This window comes from Cibotium barometz, chromosome 9, assembly GCF_041138505.1.
Source record: "Cibotium barometz isolate CiBa-2024 chromosome 9, ASM4113850v1, whole genome shotgun sequence".
In the NCBI taxonomy this organism is placed as follows: Eukaryota; Viridiplantae; Streptophyta; class Polypodiopsida; order Cyatheales; family Cibotiaceae; genus Cibotium; species Cibotium barometz.
The window spans coordinates 58,020,768-58,046,612 of record NC_141054.1 but is presented as its reverse complement, the minus strand read 5'-3'; the positions used below and the strand labels follow the sequence as shown (position 1 = coordinate 58,046,612).

Below are 25,845 nucleotides of genomic sequence, written 5' to 3'. Positions count from 1 at the left end.
ATAGGCTAGTGATGTGAAAAATAAAAGTGGGCCTTCATGCTCACATGGATTTTTATTGTATTATTAATATGGAATTCACCATAAGGCTACAAGTTAGGGAGTGTGGAAGGCATGTGGAGGAGTGTGTAGGTGCATAATTGGGAAAGATTCTTCTAGAATGCCTACATGGAAGAGGAGAATTCCGCCATGTGTAAGTGGGATCTCCACCTACATGCCACTTAGACTTGGCTATTAACTCATCACACTCTCAAAGTAAAAAAGTCTTCAATTTAATAATCAATAGAAGACTTAGCCTAAGAGGACAATTGATGGTGACATCTACCCTTATGTCACCGAAGGATTGAAGATTTTTATGTTGTAATTTGTAACAATGGAAGAGAGGGTGATTCTCCACCTATAAAAGGAGCCCTCCTCTCCCTTTCAAATCAAGGAATGAGCCTCCTCAATTGAGCATTTTGTGTCATTGCCATTCTCTTATCTTTCAAACCCCTATTCAAACACTCTTTTTACATGTGAATGTCTCATTTAGCATTAGCTCCTCATGCTTAACCCAATTTTGGACCTCTTTGATGATTCATGATAAGTGGGATAAGGAGTTATTATCTTGGTGGGCCTGTGACTTCTCAAGGTAGCCCTTGCCTTATTGCCGCCCTCCTTTGGAGGAACCAATGGTTTTAGCGGTAATGAGCATGCGGAAAGACTTTGGGGACCATAGGTAAATTTTTACAATTGTCCGCTGAGCAATGTTAACCCTTACCCTCTAGCTTGAATCATGAAGGAGATGAAAGGCAAGAGGCTATGTAAAAATTGAGGTTTCATGCAAAGAGAGGGAAGTGCAGTTTTTGTGGTCCAATACCCAATTTTCAACCATCACTCGGGTGTTGGTTTCTTAAATTGATTATATGGCTAGGAAGCTCTTTATATGCTCTTTCCACTCATGTAACTAATTTCTTAATCCCTCACTTCATTTATGATCAGAATTTCTCCCAGAGTTGCTAACTTTTAGGCGAATTTTGGTAGTTTTATAGTCTTGTAGTAAAATGCTCATAACTTTTCGCTCGGTTGCCCGTTTTTGAAAGTTTTTATATAGGTGCGAAGCTCTCTTCAAGCTCTACGTATGTATCTAATCCTCTCTTGCACAGCCTATATGCATTTAAAACTGCAATTCTCTGTGTATCTCTGTTTTTATAGAATTTTGACAGTTTTATAGTCTTGTAGTAAAATGCTCATAACTTTTCGCTCGGTTGCCCGTTTTTGAAAGTTTTTATATAGACGCGAAGCTCTCTTCAAGCTCTATGTATCTATATAATTCTCTATTGTATAGCCTTTATGGATTTAAAACTGCAATTCCCTGTGTATCTTTATTTTTATAGACTTTTGGCCATTCTTTCTTCTTAATCATGATTAATTCCTCCTAATCTCTTTTCAAAAGGCAAACCCCACGTGTCTTATCCTCTTGTAAGTGATTGCTATATTCATTTTCTTTAATATGTTCCGTCCAAATTGCCCAATTCGAACGGATGAACCTTACCAATATTCCCCGTATGTTTCCGTTCACATAATCCTGAGTCGGAAGATTTTCTTCCAACAAAGAATAGCCCTCTTGTTTGGAGCTGCAAGACTGGCAGAAATTCTTGCTTCTCCGGAGCCTTTCATCTTTCCTTCCATGAATTATGATCTCACCTTTGATGTGTATATCTTTATCTTAACCTAGGGAGAGAAAGGGAGGTGAGGAGGCTGTGAGATTTCATACAAGTGTGTTTTGATTCTAAGAAGTGACCGAAGTCCAAACCCCAACTTCGTGTCACACTATCAGCACAATCCACCCACTAATCTCATAGTGATTTGTTGAAGTCATAATCATCTTCCAGTTACTTACATCGTCACTGGGCTTCATCCCATTCATCCTCATTGTGGCTTTGTTCAACTTATCAGAACTCAAAAATCATCATCTTTCAATCAGAATCCAAATCAATTCATCAATTCTCAACCAGATTTCAAAAAAAAATCATATCAACTAGCATTCGAATTCATCCTCTAGATAGCCATTTTTCTTATAACTTCAAGGCCTTAGATTTACTCGTATATATTGTCAGTAAAGAGCTACAGATATACCCACCACCACGGTATATACGGGTAGTCACGGTCCTTGGAGCTATAAGGTAAATACCATCATATCTAGGCCTCAAGCAAGTCAAGGATTACACACAATTGCGGTACTTCCATCTGAAGACCCAATTTCTAATTTATGAATCTTCATTTTGAATATCAATTTGTATGAATTTCATCACACAATTATAATCTTTTACTGGTATTTCATAAAATTTTGACATTTCTTGCTTCTTGGTTGATCCACTTTAGCCAATTCGCTCCTCTGATACCACAACTAAAAGATCCCTGCCCCCTTCTCTGATACCACAACTAAAAGATCCCTGCCCCCTCCGCGCAACGAATTCTAGGGTGCTAGCAGTGGAAGTAGCACTCCTTGCGTAGGGCAAAGTCTCTCACTCGGGGCCTTGGCCCATGGATATCCAAACAAGAGACTAATCCCTCGGTTCTTCCAAAACCGAACTCAGAAAAACTTCCCTCGCCCAGCAGACATAGGTGATTCCTTCAGGGTATTTTATTCTAACGTAGTCAAGGCCTTCACTAACCAAACTGATCTGACCGAACCTATAAGTCTCACGGTCACTTGGATCATAGAGTCCAATGCTTTTTTCCTCCTCAGGCAGAGCCGTTGATTCTTTTCCATAGAACAAGGGTTATTCGGGATGTACTTCAACTATCGTAATTTAACAGAATTGAGTCTCATTTTAGGGATCCATCAGTCCAGCCTAAACCCATGGGTTAGCCAACCACCCAACCATTGTAATTCTACCCATATTTCCCAATAAATTAATAATGCTCAAAATTTTGCTTTTGGATAAATACTCATAATTTGAATTATGCCAAAAATTTCTCTTTTGCCATTTAATTACTTGGATCTCAAATATAATGGAAATTTCTCTTTTTGTATAAAAATAAATTTACCAAAAATTTCTCTTTTATCATAATCAAATAATTATGCATAATTACAAATAATTATTTCTCACAAATATGATAAAAATCATTCTTTTTGCATAGGATGTCCAATCCTAGAATATGGTAGGAAGTCCTCTTTTAGCATTATGCATAAAAATAAGATATGTATTATTTTTTAAAAATTTTACCATGGCTTCGGTACTATTACTGATAATTCTCCAAAAAATAAAATAAAAGAATAAAAGCTTGTAATGAAAATATGATAGTAGTTACTCTTTTATGCTTAAAATCAAACTATGAATTTAAATCATAATTTTAACCATAAAATTAAACATAACTATGATTATCCCACTAGATTGATCTAATTTCAATATTCCTCTTTTCCCAATTTGTTAGGATAATCCATTTCTCATTTAGAATGAATTAGAGTAGTTTTTAACTACTCATAAATAATCTTAACCATTATTTTAATAGCACAAAATCATGAAAATATCATTTTCTTAATCTCTAGCTTATCAAGCCTAGAGTTTAGCTTTGAATTAAGAGACTATCATTGAGAAGCATCCTTTTTCAAGGGATTTAGCCTAAGATGGCTATTCTTTTATTAGAGAAAGAGAGATTTACTTAAAGAAAGCATTACAAATAAGCATAAAGATTGACTTTCTCTTACTTAAACATTAAGACTTTAAGGGAAAGCTTGATTTGAATTAAAACAATCATTTAGAAAGCTCCTCAAGCTTGAGAAGGGTTGAGAAGAAGAAAGTTATTGAGAAAATTGGAAAAAACCATAAAAATTGATTTTACCTCTAAGTTTGTCTTGATTCTCTAATTGTAGTGAAGCCCCCCAACCAATTAATTGGTCCACCAAGAGGAGAAGAGCAACTCCAAGAGTTGTTGTAGAGAGAGAGAGCTCCAAGCTCCCAAGAGAGAGGAAAATTTTAAGGATAATAGAAAATATGATTATTTTAATATAATAATGGCATGGTATAGCTCTAATATTCCATTACAAATGATTGAGGGTCTATTTGTAGGTCAAGGAGGCCACTAACCAAGTCCAAGTAGGTTCTAGAATTTTCCAGGTTCAGTTTGACTCAATTTGGACAAGATTTGGACCAATTTGGCTCCCTTTTTTATTTGGTTTGATCCAGGAGAGAGAAGAGATAAAAATATCACAATTTATTTGAATTAAAAACCCTTCCATACATGTGAAAGAGGTGCCTACCTCAAGAGTCCCCCTTTCCTTACCAAGGTGTCAAAAATGCATCATTATTCCAAAATATCTCATTTTTTTTGTAATATCTCATAATTTTTAACTAATAAACCTTGTACTCAGTCAACTCTTCATCTTATATGAGCATTTACTTATTTTTGGGTATTTTATTTTATTCTCTTAGATTTATCTTATCCCAACACTTGGATTAATCCAGTTGGCCCATTGGAACCTTAATTGGACCATAATCCAAAAATTTCTGAAAATGTAGACCCTTAGGCTAAGATCCCTTATACCATTTTTAATTAATTCCTAATCACATTGGAAAGTTTATTTTGAACTTCTATTTTAGGGGAACCCAATTTAGACACTAGGAGGATTTTTATATCCAAAGATATCTCAATTTTGGATTATGTCTCTCTAGACATTTTCTCTCTCTAGGCCAAAACAAGGTAAAACAAGATATTTCTTCTATTTCAGAGAGGGGAAGAATTACAAGAATAGAAGGGGAGGTTCTTACACCTTTACACCTCAAAAGCTAGAGGGAGGAATCTTACATCACCCATTGGAGTGTTGTGCACGTGTCTTCATCTAGTTTCGCTGATGGAGATTGATCTTGTGCTTGCTATTCTTTTTCTGAGTGATGTCTACCACCCATGCACTATGTAGCCTACTTTCTTCCATTACATGAGGTGTTACATCCTCTAGTTGATTGATTCCTCTAGGTTGAGCCTTTTGGTCAGGGCTATTTTGAGGCTTGGGACAACATAATCCATTGGAACTACTACTTCTAAGCCATAAACCAAAGAGAATGGGGTGAACCCAGTGCTTACCTTGTATGTTGTGCGGAACACCCATAGTGTAGAGTGTAGCTTTTCATCCCAATCTGTTTTGTTTTGATTAATTGTCTTTAGGAGGATCCGCTTTAAAACCTGATTTGTAGATTTTACTTGACCATCTACCTGCGGCAGCGGATGGTAAACAACTGATTTTTTGTGCAGAATCATGTGCTGTTGAGTCAGCTTCTGAATCACTTCATTGATGAAGTGACCTCCTTGATCACTTACCAGCTCCACTAGACATCCAAACCTCGTCTCATGATGTTCTCATATAAGAATTTGGCTACTACTGCAGTTGAATTATCCTTGAGGGCTTTTGACTCCACCCATTTAGTGTAGTAGTAAGTTTTCCATGAGGATGTATTTGTTACCAGTCCTCCTTCTCCTGGAGGTTTAAATGGCCCTACAAAATCCATTTCCCACTTCTAAAAGGGTTCAAGAGCAGTAGGAGTGGTTGATGAAGTATTGAATCAGTAGTATCTAATGGTGGCTATCCAATTTGCTGACACATATCACACTGCGTGACATGATCCTATGAATCTTTAAGTACTGTGGGTGTTCGATCTGCTCACACACAGCACACTACCTGACATGATTCCACTATGGGCCACCATAAGCTTGATTGTAAATTTTTCTTGCCCATTGTTCCTCTAGAGTAGTGCTTGCCTGTTGACACTCCTTGATGTGCTTCTGTTAGCACGACTATCTATTCATGGTCTGGCACATATCTTTGGACAACCTAGTCTATGCCTTTTTTGTATAAAGCCTAAAATCTTAAGGTAATGCTTGATTTGGAGAGACAATTCCTCATGTGAATGCGGGTAACGTCCCTTTTGTAATGACAAACTGCAGCATGTCAAAGTACCAATTCTTGCATGAGTATAGACTAAACAGCAAATAGGTTTGCATTTGGAATCTAATTAGCTCCCACCCATGTAGGCTGCTCTCGTGTGTCTATTCTACTAAGGAAATCTGCTACTACATTCTCATTTGCTGGGAAGGTTCATGATGGTAAACTTTGGCTGATGTACTTCATGTTCTAAATATTACAAAGAACCTGGCTTCTGTTGGACAGATGGTTGAGCAGGGTCTGCAAGTGAGCTTTAATCCTCAAGGATATTTTGTGAAAGACTTCAAAAATAAGTGTCGTTTAGTTGCAAAGGGTAACAGAAATAGCAGGATGTTTACTTTGGATGTGAAAATGCCTGAGATAAAGGCATCCATGCTTGCGCATGGAACAATTGTCATTGCAGATATATTGACATATGGCACAAGCGCATTCGTCATGTGAATGTACAATGACTGAAGTCTATGCAAGCCCAAAATATTATTGCAGGTTTGCCAAAGTTTAAGGTTTACGGTATGCATAAGGTATGTGAAGCATGCCAACTTGGTAAGCAGGCCAAACATGCTTTCCCACATGAAAAATATATCAGTGCAAGGCCATTGGATGCCATACATTCAAATGTATGGGGACCGACCAAGACTATGGTATTGCAAAAAGGAAAAACAGGCACATTGCAGAAGTGGCACGTGCCTTGATGGGCTGAAAAGAATATGCCACATTACTTTGGGTGGGCAGAAGCAGTAGCAACTACTCTGTACATTATGAACAGGACACTCACTACAGTTGTTCATGGTATGACTCCTGAACAAAAGTTTACAGGTATAAGATCGGATGTGTCTCACTTGAAAGTGTTTGGGTGTATTGCATATGTACATGTTCCTGAGATGAAGTGAGAACAAAGTTGGATCCAAAGGCAGAGAAATGCATCTTCATTGGTTATGCTATGGAGAAAAAAGGTTATAGATGCTATAACCCTACCACTCGTGAGATGCGAGTAAGCACAGATGTTGTCTTCGATGAGATGAGTAGCTGGTATGCACCAGTATAGTGAAGGCAATAGAAGATGCAGATGTAAGAAGTGCTGATGTTGCACCACATGTAGAGTAGCAATCATAGGTGCTGAGTGGAAATGGGGAGTCCTCGAGTAGTGGATCCAATTTTAGCCCATGGTCAGTAGCTCATGGTCAGGCAGGTTGAGGAATGATGTAGGTACACATGTATCACAGAAAGGGAAGGAAAAGGTAGATCAACCTTTTGTGCCTGAGCTATCAGCAGGTCACTCATATGTGAATGGTGACTTTAGTGGCTCTCTCAGCAGATCCTTGATGAGGAGCTTGGCATTCCGTCTGTGGGTTACTCCTAGTGTAAGAAGAACCAGGGCTGTTTTGAGGACACCTAACAGTGATCCAAGTGCACACAGGTCTACGAGGGTTAGATACCCTGTTGATAGGTTGGTACCCTGTTGATAGGTTGGTACCCTGTTGATAGGTTGAGATATAATGTATATACAACCCATCATTATGCTACATGGTAAAAGCAATACAGAAGGTTGAGCCCACTTTGCAAACCATCATGTGTAAATCGTGTGGGCCACCATGCACGTGCTCTTGATGGAATGTAAGCCCAAGGTGCCAGGTAATGTGTCACAATCATGGGAGTCTCTACGGTCAATCATGCAACCATCCACATGCCAAAAAAATCTCCTGACAATTCGAGCATCACGTTTGGGATACGATGATGCTGCACTCCCACACAAATGTTGGGAGCACCACTCGACTACGTGGCCCACATCTCTAAATTGCTCAGCATCCTACTGCACAACTGGATGATGCCTCAGGGCATGTTTCACACATGCGCCCACACCATCATGCTCTCCCTTCCCGTGACCAGTCTCAAAGAATGACCAAATCACTGGGATACTAGATTGCACATGCCACCTATAAATCCATAAAACAAAGTCTTAGTTATTATTTTCTTTAAGATGTTCTAGTGAATTTAGTTTGATTTGGAATATAAGAGAGCCATAAGTACTACTTGTAGAGCCAATAGAATTGTCGTGACGACTTGAACTGTGTGCCACAACCATCCGACCAAACCCATCGCTGGCCACGTGTGACCCACAATCTCGTAAAAAATCGTCATGGAGATGAAAACAGTGTTGCACAAAATGTGCATCATGTGAACGATCATCACTGATATAGAAATGATACTCTCGAATAATGACAGGGGCCTGGGGGGGTGCTCGCTATCCCATCTACATGGGCCTCTGTATGTCGATAGCTAATGGACCATAATAGCAACTTGGTGAGGTAAGTAAGAGAGACGATTAGGACACAAAAAATCAAATAAGTAATATAGCTCAAACATGAAACAAATATTATGAAATATAACCATTACCTGCTCCGAGAAGTAATACTTAGATTGTATCTCCTAAAAAGGTGTGAAGGTTGTTGAGATTCAAGCTCGATGTCAGTGTGAGCCAGCTCTGCTATGTGTTGGCATGTTAGGTAGGAACATGTGTGACACATAAATGACCGCGTCCAGCTGGTCATAGTGTGTGGACATTAGCTAGGGTTAGATGTGTGTGGACACAACTTATAGTGTGGTGTGTATTATGGATTATGGCTTTATGCATTGTGTGAGAAAGGAGATGGCTTCCCTCTATGATTAGGGTTTGCAATATACATTAGGAATTACTCCTGTGTGTGTGTCTCCTCTCTCCTCTACCTATTTTTCAACATGGTATCAGAGCGTGGTGCTCTCTATTAGGGTTTATGAGTGAGTGAGAGAAGAGGGAGAAGAAGCTGTGAAGCTTGCCATTGATGCTGTGAAGCTTGGAGCACATCGATTACTATCAGATCTGAGAGCTTGGCCTATCAAGTAAGGTATTCTAAACATCCTTGAGTGGATTGCAGGTGATTCAGACAGAAACAAAGCAAATTAGGGCAACCCAAAGCAAAGGAAATTTCTGGTTTTTGGAAGCTTTCCATTGAAGCCTGGAAGCGGTGATGTATGGTGGAAATACATGTAAATCTGGCAAAGACACTGTACCTGACAAGGAGGAATGTATTGGCAGCTCATATGCAAGCCCTAAACTGATTTTGGAGCAACTTGGATGCATTTGAATGTGTGAAATTTACTGGGTTTTGAGCTCTCACAAAACAGAGAAAAGGAAGTCAAATTTTGATGAATTTGGAGCATGTTTTTGGCAAAAGTCAAAGCATTGATGGATTGCACACTTGCCTAGGTGTGTTGGGGACTTAATTCCATCATCAATTAACATTGTAAACACTCCCAAAGCCCTCAGGAGCAGGCGGCGCAGCTCATACAGAGAAACAGGGTAGAATTTTCAATTTTTTGATGCGAGGAGGCCACAAATCAACTCTTTCACTTGATTAATTCCACAATTGGCTTAGAGAATTTGTAATTCTCAAACCCAAGGAGGTTTCTATATGATTGGATTGAGGAATTATCATCAATCGAGCTGGACATGAGCTGATTAAACAGGCTGTCTAGGGCAGAGAAACAGAGTGTGATTAATCGATCAATTACTCTTTGGTCTTAAACAATTGATCTAATTCCTTTTACATGGAGTTAGTGGACATCATTGCTAAGCTAATGAATGCCTGGTTGCTCAATTTGGACAAAGATTGAAGAAATTAGAGCAAAATTACTACTGGTTTTTTTGGTTTTTCTCAGAGCAGAGAAGGGAGTTTGATAAAATTGATATGTACACATGTTGGTTGGTGTTGATACTCAACATTGAGGTTGTTTAGGTGTCAATGCAAGTTACCCATACTTGATTGAACCACTACATTGCAATTTGGAGCCTTGGAAAATGCATCAAAGCAGGGTATCTTGGACTGCGTGAGCTAGTTCATTTTGGATGCATACAGGCTGATTTTCTACATCAAAATTGAAGGTTGTTGTGTACTTTGGAGTATCTGGAACACCCATTGGAGTGTGGTTGAGCTGAGGAAGGCTCGTTTACAGATTTGAAGTGTGCGGAAGGTGTATGCATTGAGCAAATATGTCGGATAATCTAGTACAAATTGTTGGTGAAAAGCTGGATAGGAAGAACTTCCAGGCATGGAAGTACAAGATCAAAGTTTTCTGAAGGGAAAAGGTTTTTGGAATCTCATTACACGTGCTGAGCCAGAGCCTGAACTACCCCGACAATCTACACACAGCAGAGTAGGTTATAGCTCATTAACAATGGTCAGAAAGAGCATTCAAAGTGTTGCATTATCTGTCTATATGTATTTCGGATGCTATGCTCATACACATACATGATGCTGAAAATTCCAAGGATGCATGGGATACATTGGATACAGACACGAGTGCTCGTAAGTCTCAGTTTGCGAACGACAACAGATACATAATGTGAAGCGGAATAGAAGGAGCATCCATGATTATGTACAAGAGATAAAGAAGTTTGCAGATGCATTGGCAACAATAAATGCCCCCATGCCTAATGATGATTTGGTAGACATTACCTTGCGTGGTCTTGGCAAGGAATATAAATCTCTTGATACTCTATCTTGGTTTGGAGTACAGGTTTACCAGACTTTGATGAGTTGGTTTCACTCTTGCTTGTTGAGGAAATCAAACTCAGTGATTCCTTTCAGGATGCATCTACTAGCCATGATGATAATGGTAGAAATCAGGCTTTCTATTCTCAAAGAGGCTTTAGAGGCAGGGGGAGTGTTTGGGACATCATAGCATAGCGGAGGCTACACTCCAACCCACACACTTTGTCAATCCGTGAATGCAACCCGGTTAGCGCATAGAGGCTATCCCGAATGGGAGAAGATTAGTTAACCACACACTAATGACTTCTAATCCTACTCAGTCCTTCTTCAACAATCAAGCAATCAATCGTTGATTCCTTCTCAATCTAACATAATCAATGCATCAAGATTAGGCTACACTTAAGCACAAAAATGCAACTTATGCAAAGAATCTAACATGCAAAGAGCTATCACACAAGCCTCAACTACACATCATTTCATGCACAAGCTTCATCACATGCACTCTACAATTCACAAATCAGATTTTAGCATCAAAACATCATTACGAAATCTAGATTAGCAAGTGTGTAGACCGCAACCTCAAATCATTGAATACGTAGAGAATAGAGAGTACAAGATTGAGGCAAGAATGGAGATGGAGAGCCTTGGGAGAGCACATGAGAAGGAGCTATGGAGCAAGCTCTCTCTATGAGCCTCTCAACCAAATGACCAAAAAGTCCTCCTTAGCTCTCAAATGAGCCACTTTTTATACAAAAACTCTAAAACTCCCAAAAGTTCCCATGTGAGATTATTGTCAAGCCCACTCCCACATTCATCTACAACTTGGAACTCTTTACAAGAGCCCTAAGTGTCTTTTTGTTGCATCCTTGCATTGATCTTCATGCAACACTCCCCCCTTCCTATTTTGCGCACGTCCTCGAGCGCGGTAGGAGCACGAGCTGCAAAAAACAATGGATACAAGTAAAGCCTTTTATTGAAAAAAAGAAAAGAAAAGAAGAAAAGAAAAAACAGCAATGACAATTTCACATGTGAGCATACAAGTGAAAGGCTGATTAGAGTTTAAAGAGTACTAAAATAGGTGAGTAAAGACTAGTCAAAGTGAGACTAAGTGGTAGATAGTGCTATGCAAAGGCAAGTGTGCTTGCACACCACAGATTATGACCGCAGTCTCAATGTCCTACAAGTATTGAAGTTATTCCTAAGTGGCAAACCTACTCCTAAATATGAGCAATGGTGATTGGACCTCTTTTTTTTTTTGATGTGTGTGGAGAGGGTGATAAAGATTAAGGTTCCATCCCAATGAGACCCAAGCAATGGCCAAGAGACCTCCGCCAAGAGAATCTAAAAGCCGCTAAGTATCTCAAGGGCGACAGACCCTTTTTCTTTCTTTTATGACATAAGGAGTACCCCATGAAGATGAGGGCATCGGTCTCGAGGGCCCATAATGTACCCCAGAGTCCTACCAACATCTATCAAGGCGATAGATTCCTTGAGGGTCTTTTTCTGAAGCTTTTAAACGTCAGTGTTCACCCCATGGAAACCAAGGCATCGGCCCCAAGGTACTAAGACAACCCCAGGTCCTACCAAGCATTCCTCATGGCTGTAGACACGTCATGTATCAATTCACTTTGTATATATATATTTTTAGGGTATATTTTCATAATTTTTTTATTAATCTTAGCACCTAGCTCATACCTAAGAGGTAGCTACCACTAGGGATAACTAATATACCTTAAAAGCATAAGAACTTGGCATACTCCATTGGTATATATCCTACACTATCTTTAAATAGAAATATCTTCTACTAAGTTCTCTAAGAATCTAGAATTCACTCACCATATTTTAACAACTAATCAAAAACTTAAACCAGCCAACATTGTGTGAACATGCAAACCATATATCCAAAAGATAAAAGCACATAAAGAACAAAAGATTATAATTTGAATACACCTGTTGTAGTGCCCGTTGTTGATGTTGTTCGTTTGCATTGATGCATTGCTGATTTTGTGCAAATTGCTCCTCCTTGGTCTTTGTAGGCGTAGCATGTCTCCCCTCCTTGGTCTTTGTAGGCGTAGCATGTCTCCCCCCTTCCTAATTTGTGTGCACGATAGGTGGACTATTGGGGCGTGTTAGATGCTCTTGTTTAGCTGAGATCTCTGCAAAATTTTTATTAACAAACAAGAAAAGAAAAGAAAGGAATAAAATTTGTTATTGGTGCCAATCACCGAATATAGCCTAGGGAAAAAACCCAATGGGAGAAAAGTGCCGTGGCTTGTCGATCTTATTGTGGAGTCACTGAGCTTACCCTTGCGTTGGTGGTGGATCCGTGTCCTTGTCTGCTGGAAAGATGCTATCGATTTCTTCAGGATGCAGGGACAACCCTTCACAAAAACCGGCCTCTGGAGAAGGTGGGAGAGGAAGGAGTGCTTCCTCGCTAAAATATGGCATTGGTTCTATAGGAAGGTTTAGCAGACAATTTCGATTTTGGAACTGTGCAATATAGGTACTCATATTGATCCAATATTGACATGATGAGGCTTGGGGAAGGAGGGCTTGCAAGATAGGTGGTTGCAAGTCATTTAAGCTTGTATCCCTCCATTGTTGTGCTTGAACCTCCTCAGGTAATCTACGTTGATTTGGTCCTCTCTCTGGTATTCTCACATTAATAAGATTATGGCGTTGGGGTGTAATTCCCACAATTTGTTTCATTAAGCCCGTGCCATATCGTCTAAAGTAAGAGCGGCATATCCAACAAACATGTGAAGCTTCTCCTAATACGAGTCGTGCACACTCTTGACAATGTGGAAATGGGTGATGCTGTTGATAGAATAACGTGACAAAGTGATGCCCACAGCAATTTTCACCTAAGGGAGCATAGAAGTACCTAGAATGTGTTTGAAACGGAGGAGCACTATAACCCCCGCGATGATCAGGTCGAGTACTATCAGGGTCAATGCATGGTGGACATGTATCTCGCCAAATATCCATCAGGAGTTATCTGGATGTAGAACAATGAAATTTAGAACACTCATATCCATCATTACAATTCCAATCAAAAACAAGATTATCTCAAAAAGAACACAATCCTCTAAAGGCATAAGGAACCACATTATTCAAACATTGATCTACCAAAGAGCTTCAATTGTAGTGTTAATGCCTTATCTTTGGTTTTAGGTATATCCTTTTTAAGAGGTGGGAATTTTAGCAATTGTCTTGGAATTTGAGCAAGATAAGAGGATTTAGGCATTGAAATGCTAGAATCTATGCTCAAATGAGACTCATTTGGACTTGTCTTAGGTACACAAGTTGATGGTGGAATTGTGTAACAAGGAGAAATTGGGACAACCGGTGTTTCAATACATGTTTTAGGAAGACCAACACAAGTAGATTTGTAGGTGCTATCACAGCCACCTATCCTATCTTGAAGAGTTTGTGTTGATTTCTTTTGCACCCACTAATATGGAAAATCAAGGGTGGCTTTTGGAATCTTTCTGAAACACTCTTTTACCCCTAGCAAACCCTGGCATTTTGGAAGCCAAATTGCTGTTGCACCCTCATAATAGCCTTGTGCTTTAAGAACATGTTTTGGGACCCAACGAGTAACAATATGAGGTTTAGGCTTGGAAAAGATGTGCTTCTTAGGAGGCTTAGCAACTGGACTAGATGGTACAAGTTTGTACGCATCTTTGGGTAGCCAAATTGATAATTCCTTCTTGCCTGGCCTTCTTTGAGTAGCAACTAGAGTAGTTGGAACATGCCAGCCATGGCCCTCACTTGAGTACTCATCAATTATCCACATCATTTGTTTTGGAGCTTCAAGAGCAGATTTTGAGAGTCGGTTGTGTAAGGTAGAAACATTACCCTTTTGACACGATAAAGCTTGTGGAGTAGCAGATCCCAAGATGCAATCCGAATCAATTTGCAACTTGTATTGTCTATTCTTCCAATCTAATGAGCAATTAGTAGCATTTAACCACGATCGACCGAGAACAGCCTCTACTACTGCCTTGGACTTACGTGCCACATAAAAGGACACTGACATCTGGTGATCATGAATGGACATCATAATGACACATTTTTCCGCTATAGGGTTATCCTCACCTGAGAAGCTTCGTAAGTCAACAGGAATTTGCACAAGTGTTGGTTGTCCCAAGGCTTTCCATGTGTCAAACGAGAGAACATTATAATATGCACCAGAGTCAATTAAGGCAGAGACAAAGTAGGTAGTCTCATGAAGATGAAGGCACACTTGAATATTGAATGGATCGACATATGGTTCATCAGTAGCCAACTGTAAGGCCATCATAGAAGCTTTGCAATGCTCCTTGGCTTTTGCAACTCTAGCTTTAGCCTCCTCTTGAGCCTGATGTTTAAGTAGGTCAAGTGCTTCTTTCCGTGTTTGTGCAGCATGCATCTGTTGAAGCATGGCTTCAGTTAATGGTTCATTGTATTTCTTGAGATGACTTCCATTAATGAAGTTAGGCATTTGCTCACCTTCTAGTGTCTCTAAACGCACTGCACCACTTGGAGTAAGCTCATTAATCACAAACGGTCCTAGGCCACGTTTCTTGAGCTTTCGTTTATGCTTCTTAAGTGTGTACAAGAGCACCAGGTCCCCTTTTTTGAATCGGCCAATTGTTACATTTCTATCATACCATTGCTTCTGTCTCCTCTTCTCGGCATACATCCCCATTACCACCAATAAGCGGGTCTCATCAAGCTTTTCCAATTCGTCAATGCGTTGTGAAAGCTCATGACCAGTCCAATCCAATTGTTTAGCTACTCGTAGAGTAGGTACAAGAAATTCAATGGGAAGAATTGCATCTAGCCCAAAAGCAAGCTCAAATGGGGTTGTGCCCACAGATGTTTTATAGGCTGTCCTATATGCCCAAAGAACTGAGTGCAACTTTTGCTCCCAATCAGTCCTATGTCCCTCAACAATCTTTGTTAGTGCTGTGCAGAGAATCTTGTTAGTACTCTCAGCTTGTCCATTGGTGGTCTGGGGATGATAGGGTGCAGAACGCTTGTGAATTACCATAAATTCTTGAAGCAAAAATTCTATGACCTCATTTACAAAGTGCACACCTTGATCACTAACGATCTCAATAGGTAAGCCATAGCGTGTAAACACGTACTCATACAAGAACTTGGCTGTGGTTCTGGCATCATTTTTGACTGTAGCCTTTGTCTCTACCCATTTGGTCAAATAGTCCGTTTTGCGACTATAATATATTCCGCATGCGTGTGACGAGCTGGAGGTTTAATGGGACCGACAAAATCAATACCCCATTTTGCAAAAGCACGTGTGCTTAACATAGGCCGCAATGGCATATTGTCCTTTGTGATGGGAGGTTTGGTCCTTTGACAATCGTCACAACGTTTTACATATTCTTCGGCATCCATTTGTAAGGTTGGCCACCAAAGCCCAGACCACCTAATCAACTTAGCTGTGGTATTGCCCGAAAAGTGTCCACCCCCAGGCATGAGTTAAGATTTTCAAGTAGTCAGCTTCACATACACACATGCGTAAGTTGCCATCCTTGCCCCTCTTGTAGAGTTGGCCCTCTATCAGCATATAGTTTGCCGCTTCAACTTTAATAGCACGCTTTCGATGTTTAGGAATTTTTTGATCTGTATGACCATGCTGAAGATAGTCCACAATATACTTACTCCAACTTGGTGTAGTTGAAATTTGGAATAATGTGACATTATGAATTGGCTGTTGAATTTGACATGAAGCATAGTTACGAACAAATGTTTCAGCATCTGCATGCATGGTAGGCCACCATTGTCCATCCTGAGATATACGTCGCACACAAGTAGTAGCTGATGCATGGATTCCACCGATACCCACATGTGCCCATTCCAAGATCTCCTCATATTGGTCGGGGTTAGGTATAAGCCGCAACACTCCATCATTACCCTGACGATATAATCTTCCTGAGATTAACTTGAACGGTCGCCATAGGTCCACATTAGGACCCGCTAGTTGTATCTGCCCACTTGTCAAAATTTCTAAAATGGATTCAGACCATCTAGGAGCTGTCTCTACAAGGAAAAGTGTTGAATCTAACATATCATCATCCACACCCACAGGAGCTTTGCCAGAGGTGATTTGAGACAAATGATCTGCCCTAAGATGAGTTGTTCCTTTTCGAACTGCCACTTCAAAATCAAACTCAAGAAGGATGATAAACCACCTCACAATCCTTCCAGTTGCACAAGGCTTATTTACCAAATATAGCAGTGCTTGATGGTCCACAAAAAATATGAATTTGTTTGCCAAAAGGTAATGGCGAAACTTTTTCACTGCATATATCATGGACAAGCCTTCTCTTTCTGTTGTGGTGTAATTCTTCTCAGCATTGTTCAACTGTCAACTAGCATATGAGATTGGGAAATCCTCATTATGTTCTCCCGATTGAGCCAAAATACATCCAATTGCAAAGTTTGAAGCATCAATATGGACATGAAAGATTTGGTTCCAATCTGGTGCCCGTAAGATGGGTGCAGTCACTAATGCTTGCTTCAACTTTTCAAAGGATTCCTCACACTCATCAGTCCAATTAAACTTTACAAGAAGAGCATATAATGGTCTGGCTAGGATAGCGTACATGTAGATGAATCTACGTACATGGTTATTACCGTAGATGAATCTACGGTAATAGCCACAATGTCCCATGAATGTTTGTACCCCTTTAGGGTTGATAGGCCGAGGTAATGAGACAATGACATCAATTTTATCCATATCTGTTGAAATCCCATTACGAGAAACAATATGGCCCAAAATTTTCCCTTGTCTTACCATGAATTTGCACTTGTCAGGATTCAAGCATATATGATAAAGTTGACACTTTTGAAACACAAGTCTGAGGTGTTCTATATGATCATCACGCTCTTGTGAGTGAACACATAAATCATCCATGAAGATCTCAAGAAATTGCCTAAGGTACTCCTTGAATACATGACTCATTAACCGAAAGGTTGCTGGTGCATTTGTTAGACCAAATGGCATAACACGATAGGCAAAGATGCTATCTTCAGTAGCAAAGGCTGTCTTGTGTTGATCCTTTGGATCAATTGACACTTGATTGTAACCGGAGAATCCATCAACACATGGACCTATGCACAATAGGGATAGTTTGAGATGCTTGCAGGATTCTTAGGCAGAATTTCAAATAAGGTTAGGAGTATTCCCTCATATTTTTATCAGACCTTACTCTTTGCAAAGGCCCATTTCTTTAGATAGAGATGCTACACAATAACTAGTTTGCAAGAGCATGCCCAAGCTTATTATTACTTATGATATGTGTGATACCCCCTTTTTAAAGGATGAGCTGAGACATGCTTTGAACGCCTTCTCAAAGGAAAATGCCCAGGGGATGATGGCTTCACTCCTTTCTTCTTCTTGTAGTTTTGGGATTACATTGGTGATATGATGCTGCTATTGCTCTGTCGGAGGTGGTATTTTGGTATGATGCTCCCTTTTATCATAGAGGGTGTTATCCACTTTGTCTCAAAAGGTTATAGTGGAGGCTTCAACCTATTCTTCAGAGAGTTACTCATGATACACATAAAGGTCTTCTCCAAGGAAGGAAGGATTATCTTTGATACATCTTTTCGTTCTAGGAAGCTGTGGAGTGGGCTAAATCTAGCCAACAACCCCTTGCCATTCTTTTGCTAGAATTTAAAAAAAGCTTATGATAGAGTGGATTGAGAATTCTTGGAAGACACGATGGCACATATGGGTTTCTCCCAAGAGTGGATCATAGGGGTCTCATGTATGTATAGGAAGGCCCGCATCATAGCTTTAGCCTATAGGGGGCATTGTGAGAAGTTTTAGATCTCCCACTTCATGAGCCAAGGATTCCCCTTAGCTCCACTACTCTACCTTTTAGTAGCGGAGGCTATGAGAAGGTTTCTCAGAGCTACCCCAAGGGTCTTGGGCGCCTAAGGCTGCCTCTTCATCACAGAGGAGGAGTTACTAGACTCGGAGTTAGCAAATGATACTGCTATGTTTTTGGAGGCTTATGAGGCTTACCTTTGTGCTTTCCACACTACTTTGGAGATGTTTTATCTGGTAGTAGGCACCTCCATTAATTGGCACAAATCAATAAGATTTTGGATTAGTGACTCTCTGTAGACAGATTGGGGTTTAGATGTGGTGTTTACCTAGATTGAGAGAGGATGTACCACTAGATATCTTGGTTTTCAGGTTGCCATTGACATCTTGCCTATACAACAGTTCACCCTTGTTCTCATGAGCATTAAAAGCAAACTTTAGCATTAGAGTAGTAGGAAGCTTGATTTGGCTTCTAGAGACTTGGTAGCTAACCAAGTGTTGTTGGTGACTACTTGGTTTGTCACGTCATGCTAGCTGTTTCATAAGGGTTGCATTGGTAAGCTTTGTCAACTTATTCGAAACTTCCATTAGTCAGGATTAGATGGCACTTACACACCAGGTAAAGAGTGGCTTGGGATACCATAATGCGCAAGCAAGAGGAAGGATTGAACATCATTGACCAAGAGGTGTAGTGTAAGGCTTTAGTTTATAAGCTAGTAGTGAGGATTTCTTCCTAGCACTGGGCCTTGGAAGGACTTTCTTATGTTGCAGATTACGAGGTGCATCCTGATTCGGGGAGGTGATTGGAAACAAAGGATGAAATAATTTGGTTTGTAAGCTGGTAGTCAAAGGATTTTTGCCTGGCGCACTGGGCCTTGTAAGGACTTTCTTATGTAGCAGATTACGAGGTGCATCCTGATTAGGAGAGGTGATTGGAAACAAATGATGAAATAATGCTTTGCACCACCTAGCAGTTGAGAGGCACTAGTCAGAGGATTATGTAGGTTAATGTAGCCATACCTAACCATTGGATCATAAGGAACTTTATGGAAGGGCCTCATCACTTATGGTTTGGGATATTGTCACAAATAGGGGTAACTATTTGTTGAAATATGCATTAAACACATCTCTAGAAGGATGGTGCCAAATGGACCATGTACATGTGAAAGGGACTGAATCACTTAGCTTGTGGGGCTTCTCTAGTACATAGTTTTGTGTTTAGCCATTTGTTTTGATGAAACCACTAGGTGGTATTGAGTTGTATGGAATCTATAAAAGGGAACTTGCCTATGAAGTAATCAATCAACTATTTTGCCCAACATTGTTGTCTCTTTTGTGTGTATACATCATTTTACACTATTCTTCTTTATCATGTGTTTTAACCTAGCACTAGTATTTGATCCACCATAGCCAACTTGCACACAAATTTCAATATTTCAACATGGTATCTTAGAGAAAAGAATAGGTAAATATCCTAGGATGACCTCAACCCCAAATCAACACCAAATTAGGCCACATTTAATGATATCTTATCTTCTTCACTAGATTCCAAGCTGCTAGCCATACCTCTAGTAGCTGGTGGAGGCTTTAGTGCTCTTAGCTCCTTCAACCATTACCCACCAAAATTGGTGGGTGGGCCTCTCCTCTGCCTCTAGGCTCCCAGGTCCACACCCTCAATTGCGCCAAAACGGTCATGCCAGCCACGCCAGCTATGTTTCCTCCAAATCGTCTGTCCTTTTTGCACCGGCCTGGTCATACATCTTGTCTTGCATCTACATTCCTCCATTCTCTAATTCCTAAATGTGCCTATATGCCTCCTGTATTTCCCTAAAAGGGCTTGGCAAATGTTCTTCCATTGAGGAGAACCAATCAATTTATCAGGGCTTGGTACTCTCATAGCCATAGCCAAAATCCTTAACCTCTTAATTAGTGATTAATTATCACTAATCTCACTAATTCCTTGGCTAAATAAGCTCTCTCTCTTAATATTTAGTACTCCCCTAATCCTAATGCTGGTGTTAGCCTTCCTTGTAAGGCACAAAAAGGTTCTTGAAATCAAATCTAAGCCTCTTCCAAGCCTTTCACAAGCTTCTATTTCAAGGCTCTCATTCACTAAGAGCTTCAATCTTCAAGGTGACTCAAGTTTAAGTCAAACCCTCTTCAATACTTTCTCTCAAGTGTGTTTCTCAACTCTCTCAACCCTAATGGCCTCACATGACACTACCTTCTGCTTCAAGGGGAAAATCTTCCACACTTGGCAAACCTGCATTAAGCTCATTCTCATGAAGAAAGGCCTATGGAGCATCACAAGTGGAAAAGAGAAGAAGCCAAGGGACCAAGCTACTATTCCGGCATGGGATACCAAAGATGAAAAAGCAAGAGCCATCATAACTCTTGAGTTGGATGATACATACATTAACCATGTGGATGGGTGTGAATCTTCCAAGGCTTCATGGGATCAATTAGATAACTTGTTTGGGGCTCAATCTAGGAGCTCTAAGTTTATTTTTCTCATTGACTTTTTTAAGCTTGATATGAAGTCTACAACTCCTCTTTCATCTCATCTTAACTATATGCAAAGCCTTATGACTCAACTTGTAGGCATTTCACTAAAGGTGGATGAAGATATTGCCATTGTGATACTACTCAAGTCATTGCCTCCCAACTTCAACAACATTGTGACAACTTTGACCAACATGCCTATCACAAAGCTTGTTGATGTTGAAGCTTCTCTTTTGGAGGAGGATAAGAAGCTGAAGTTCAAAGACAAAGAGGACACCTTGTCCAACACTTTACCAAATCAAGTGGCTCTCTACACAACATCAAACAAAAGGCTACAAAGGGAAGGGTAAGTGCAACTCCTCAATCGTTTATGTTTTTTATCACAAACCTGGACACATTGAGAAAGACTGTTTATTTTTAAAGAAGGCTCAAAAGGCCTACATTATGCATGAAGAGTTTACAGATGAAGGAGAAGAGCATGGAGAACCAAAGGAGGACAACAAAAGGCATCATGAAGCCCTCACAGTGCATAGTGAATACCTTTTGTAGATCATCTCTTGGGCCGAGCCCCAAACTCTTATTGCCCAGCTTTACATAAGTGTTGTAAATCTTTGTAAATAAGCCACATTAAACCTCTAGCCTAACTACTCCTAACTAGCCTCAAGCTTAAATTGCCGTCCTAAACTTGTATGGTCATGGTAAGTAGTCATAGTAAGAGGGAAATGATCTAGCATAGATGTTAGGTAAGCATAAGTTGTGGTGAGTCATCAAAGGTCATCAATACCATTGTAATGATTATGTGTTTGAAGGGGGTGTTGAAATATGCACTAAACGCATGCCTAGAAGGATGGGGCCAAATGGACCATGTACATGTGAAAGGGACCGAATCACTTAGCTTGTGGGTGAAACTTCTCTAGCACATAGTTTTGTGTTTAACCAGTTGTTTTGCTGAAACCACTAGGTCGTCGTTTTGAGTTGTATGGAATCTATAAAAGGGACATTGCCTATGAAGTAATCAATTAACCATTTTTCCCAACATTGTTGTCTCTTTTGTGCGTACATCATTTTACACTATTCTTATATATCACGTGTTTTAACCTAGCACTAGAATTTGATCCACCATAGCCAACTTGCACATGGCTTTCAATATTTCAACACTCTTCAGGTCATGTGCCTACCCACTTTGGGTTAGGATGATGTACCCGTCTTCTAATCCATTTAGGATAGATGACTCTTGGAGAGAAGTGCTGTGAGCAGGATATTATTGAGGGGGTCTGGTGGTCCGGCTAGATGATTTTTTATGATTTGGCAATGCCACATGGCCATTTAAGTTTCTCTATGATGAGATGACAATGCTATGCTAGAAAATGATGTGGCATGCTGAGGGAGATGGTAAAGCCATGAACCCAGTTGATATGGCATGCCATGTAGGAAAGATGGAGGTGATGTTCCATGTGGCATAGTCAACCTAGGTGCCCATGTTGAGGTGGCAAGGTGACATGACTTGGTGAGTTAGAAAGTTACTCATGTGAACTCTCCCCCAAGTTGATGTGCATGGACATGTAGGACAAGGCTTCCTTACCAAGCTAGCCTGGGTTTTATACTATGGTAGACAAAGAGGGAAAATTTCATATACAAGACCAAAAAGATATCCCCTTACCCAAATCAAGCCAAAAAAGACATCCCCTTACCCAAACCAAGCCAAATGTTTTTTCACAAGTTCACCATGTCAAGTCCTTTCAGCAGAAGCAAGTCCTTTCAGCACAGCAGTAAAAGAACTAGATACATTGAAGATGTCTATAAATTACTAAAAATTAAATATTAAAATCTTTGAAGCCTCCTCATAGCCTAAACTAAATTTTCAAGCACGATCCAAAAAAATCAACCATTAAAATGGAAATTTGATCACATGGGACCCTTCTACTCACCTTTCGCTAGCTTCTCACCATTGTATCTTTGAATTTTAGCTTTAGATTGCATAAAAACTTGCATGAAAAATTACACGTCATTTTAAGATTTTCTCCTAGGGAGAATAATTATTAAAAATAGCATAACATTACAAAAAAATCTCAATAAAGAAAGTCAAGATCTATGCATTTTATACTTTCTATGTGCAAAGTGGGAACGTTTTGGAGCTATGATGTAAAAGCTATAACTATATATTAACTAGGTGATATATTGTATGGGATGGCTACAAAACTGACTAAGTTCCACTCGTAACTCCATGTAATTAAATTTGCACTAAAACAAAAATTAAAATTTGCATCGGATTATGCCGTTTGGTAGCCCGCTATATGTGTGATGTGCCCTTAATACCTCGCCCCAAGATCTTAAGCCTAACTACAACCATAGGAGATTGACACTTTAATTTGGAAAACTACCCGATTTCAAGCAATGACAAGGGTGCGTGTGGTCAACCTTACCTTGGTTGCAACGCCGAGTCAACTAAACGTAGTCATGCATGAAGGATCCTTTAGTTCCTTGGTAATGAAGAAAATCCCATCTAGTAGTAGGGCAATTAAGCTTGACCACGTGCGAAAAGGTTTTTAGATTTTGTGAGTAATAATGCCACATGTGAGCGTGGTTATATAAATACATTTTAAGTAAATGGTTGAGATTTATCTATTTATTTATTTTGTGATGTGGGCTATAGCCCTTTACATACATATACCATGATGATATAGAATTAGACCCCACGATGGGTGGCATTCCACCTCAAGATCTAAGTGTGGGCTACCCCTTAGCTCTTAGACTACACAGTATTAGAGGTCTTTACATTTGATGTTGATGGAAGAGGCAACAAAGCTTTTTGTCTTCTTGCTTTGTGAAGAGGGCTATACAGATCGATGATGTCATTTAGCATTGGAGGGCCTTCAAACACCCTAATAACCCCTAGCTCTTAAATCACACAATATTAGACACATTTGATGTAGATGAAAGAGGTTACAAATTACCATCTATAGTAGCCCTAGGGCACAAACTTATGATATATTTGACCTCAGTGAGTATGAGTATGTGGAGAGACTATCAATTTTACTTGTCACACGGGGGGTGGGCTTGATAATTTAGTGAATCTACCTGTCACGGACCTCAAAGTAGTCACGGTTCTTCATGGCGATGTCAAGAAAGTGCATGGGCTTGAGGCTACGGCAGTCGGAGGGGAGAGTGATGAGGAGGTTGGAGGAGTGACCCTTGTGGAATTGGATGGTGCCCGGCTGCTGGCTGGGGTACAACCTCGACCAACCCATGCTTGTCAATTTGGCCTCCAGCTCTTGCAAGGACGAGATTGCCTGGCTCGTTGGCTTGTACACCAACGCCTTCAATCGCCTTGTTTGTACATCCGTCTCATCAAGCCGGGTCATCCCTTCTGGGCCAAATAACCACACTCCGGCCATTTTCTCTTATGTATAATTATGGCTCTCTAGCAGAGCAAAGCGAAGATGGCGAGCTTAATTCTCTGTATGTGGCAGGCGCTGATGGCGAGCTCTCGGATTGTTGCAAAGCAGTTGATAGATGGATAAGCAGTCCTTAACGGGCTCTAATTGGTATCCAAGCTTGATGAACTTGTATCGAGATAAAAGATCAATACCTTAATGGGCTGATCTTTGTAAATTAATCCTGGTGAGCTATTATTAATTAGGAGATAAGGGCTTTTTGTGAAGTAATTAAGCTTTAATGGCGAGCTAATTCTTTGCACACCAAAGGCTCTTGGGCAGCTTCGCCCTTTATACCAGAGTGGCGAGAGGGTGGGGCTCTTGAAATCTATGGGTGTGACTGGACTAGACCCTGCCGTCACCATCTCTCAGTCCCCCCTCACGTACACCAAAAGAAATAGAGAGAGAGACTTATACCTCAAAACCCTATAAAAGGGGCCTAATAATTCCGATTTTATTCCCATTCACTTTATTTACTATTATCCGTCCATGTTCTCACCTTTTTTGGAGTGCCACTCCCATGTCGATCTCATGCCAAAAGTTCTTAAATATGCCCTTGCATTATTAGGACATTTCGGAGGTCATTTGGAGGGCCTTTTAGAGGAGAGAGAAAATAGAGCGCAACCAATGAGGAAGAAGCTGACATAACGTTGAAAAATAGCTCAATTCATTGAAAAATTTTTAAAAAAATATCACGTTCACATTCAATGAGGGTATCTTTTTTTAAAACAGTCGAGTACACATTCAATGCGGGTATCTGTTTCAAATGAGGTAGAGTTACTTTATTAAATATGGCTTACGTCATCATTAGATAAGAAAAAGCACTTCGAAGCTAAACTTTGTAGAACCTAAATCTATACATTTATTTTGATGGTATTTTGGTGTAGAATTTGGTGCTTTTGACATCACCATTGCGTCCGGAGCGGCCCAAAACCTCCAAAACAACTTTTGAATCACTTAAATTGAACACCCGAAGAGGTAGAAACGACCAAAACAAGAGGAGAACTCACTCATAGCCAATTGACGCGCATAGAGGCCTTGGCCACTTGGCCAAGGACTCTATGCACGTCAATTGGCTATGAGTCAATTCTCCCTTTGTTTTGGTCATTTTTACCTCTCCGTGTGTTTGATTTAAGTGATTCAAAAGTCATTTTGGGAGTTTTTGACCACTCAGGATGCAATGGTGATGTCAAAAGTACCAAATTCTACACCAAACTACCACTAAGTGTAGATTGTTAGAAGAGTAGCATGGAAATTTTGAAGATGATGTGAGTGCCTTTTGCGAACCCAAAAAGGTGAGAGCGATGTGTAGCTAGTGCACATTTCAATACCTTGTCTCAGATCCACTTTTTTGTAACTTGCGATAGTTTCTTGTCAAGTACATATTTAATGACGGTATCTTTTGAACATTTTTTCTAGAGAGAGAACATAAGAGTTTGTGAATTTCTTACAAGGCCCTACAAATGACCTCCAAAATTTCCTAATGAGGGGGCTTCCTATGCCATCACCACAGTCAAGCATCCCCAAGCAGCATTCCTGATGAATGATTGAGAAACTTTAGGTAGATCTTATAGCGGCTTACTTTGTTAAACATCCTATTGCTCATCCTAACGGTCA

The 25,845-nt window shown here is 40.0% G+C and overlaps 1 protein-coding gene across 1 annotated transcript; it reads right to left on the bottom strand.

Annotated features, from left to right (window-relative positions):
* Positions 1-23,868: 23,868 nt before the first annotated feature.
* Positions 23,869-24,189, bottom strand: LOC147635758 (flowering-promoting factor 1-like protein 1). The gene has a single exon (XM_086802311.1). The coding sequence runs from the start codon at positions 24,187-24,189 to the stop codon at positions 23,869-23,871; it is 321 nt and encodes a 106-aa protein (XP_086658437.1).
* Positions 24,190-25,845: the final 1,656 nt, after the last annotated feature.

Bases quoted from the DNA above. Each gene is read 5' to 3' on its own strand.
- LOC147635758 (XM_086802311.1), bottom strand. From the start codon at position 24,189: ATGGCCGGAGTGTGGTTATTTGGCCCAGAAGGGATGACCCGGCTTGAT.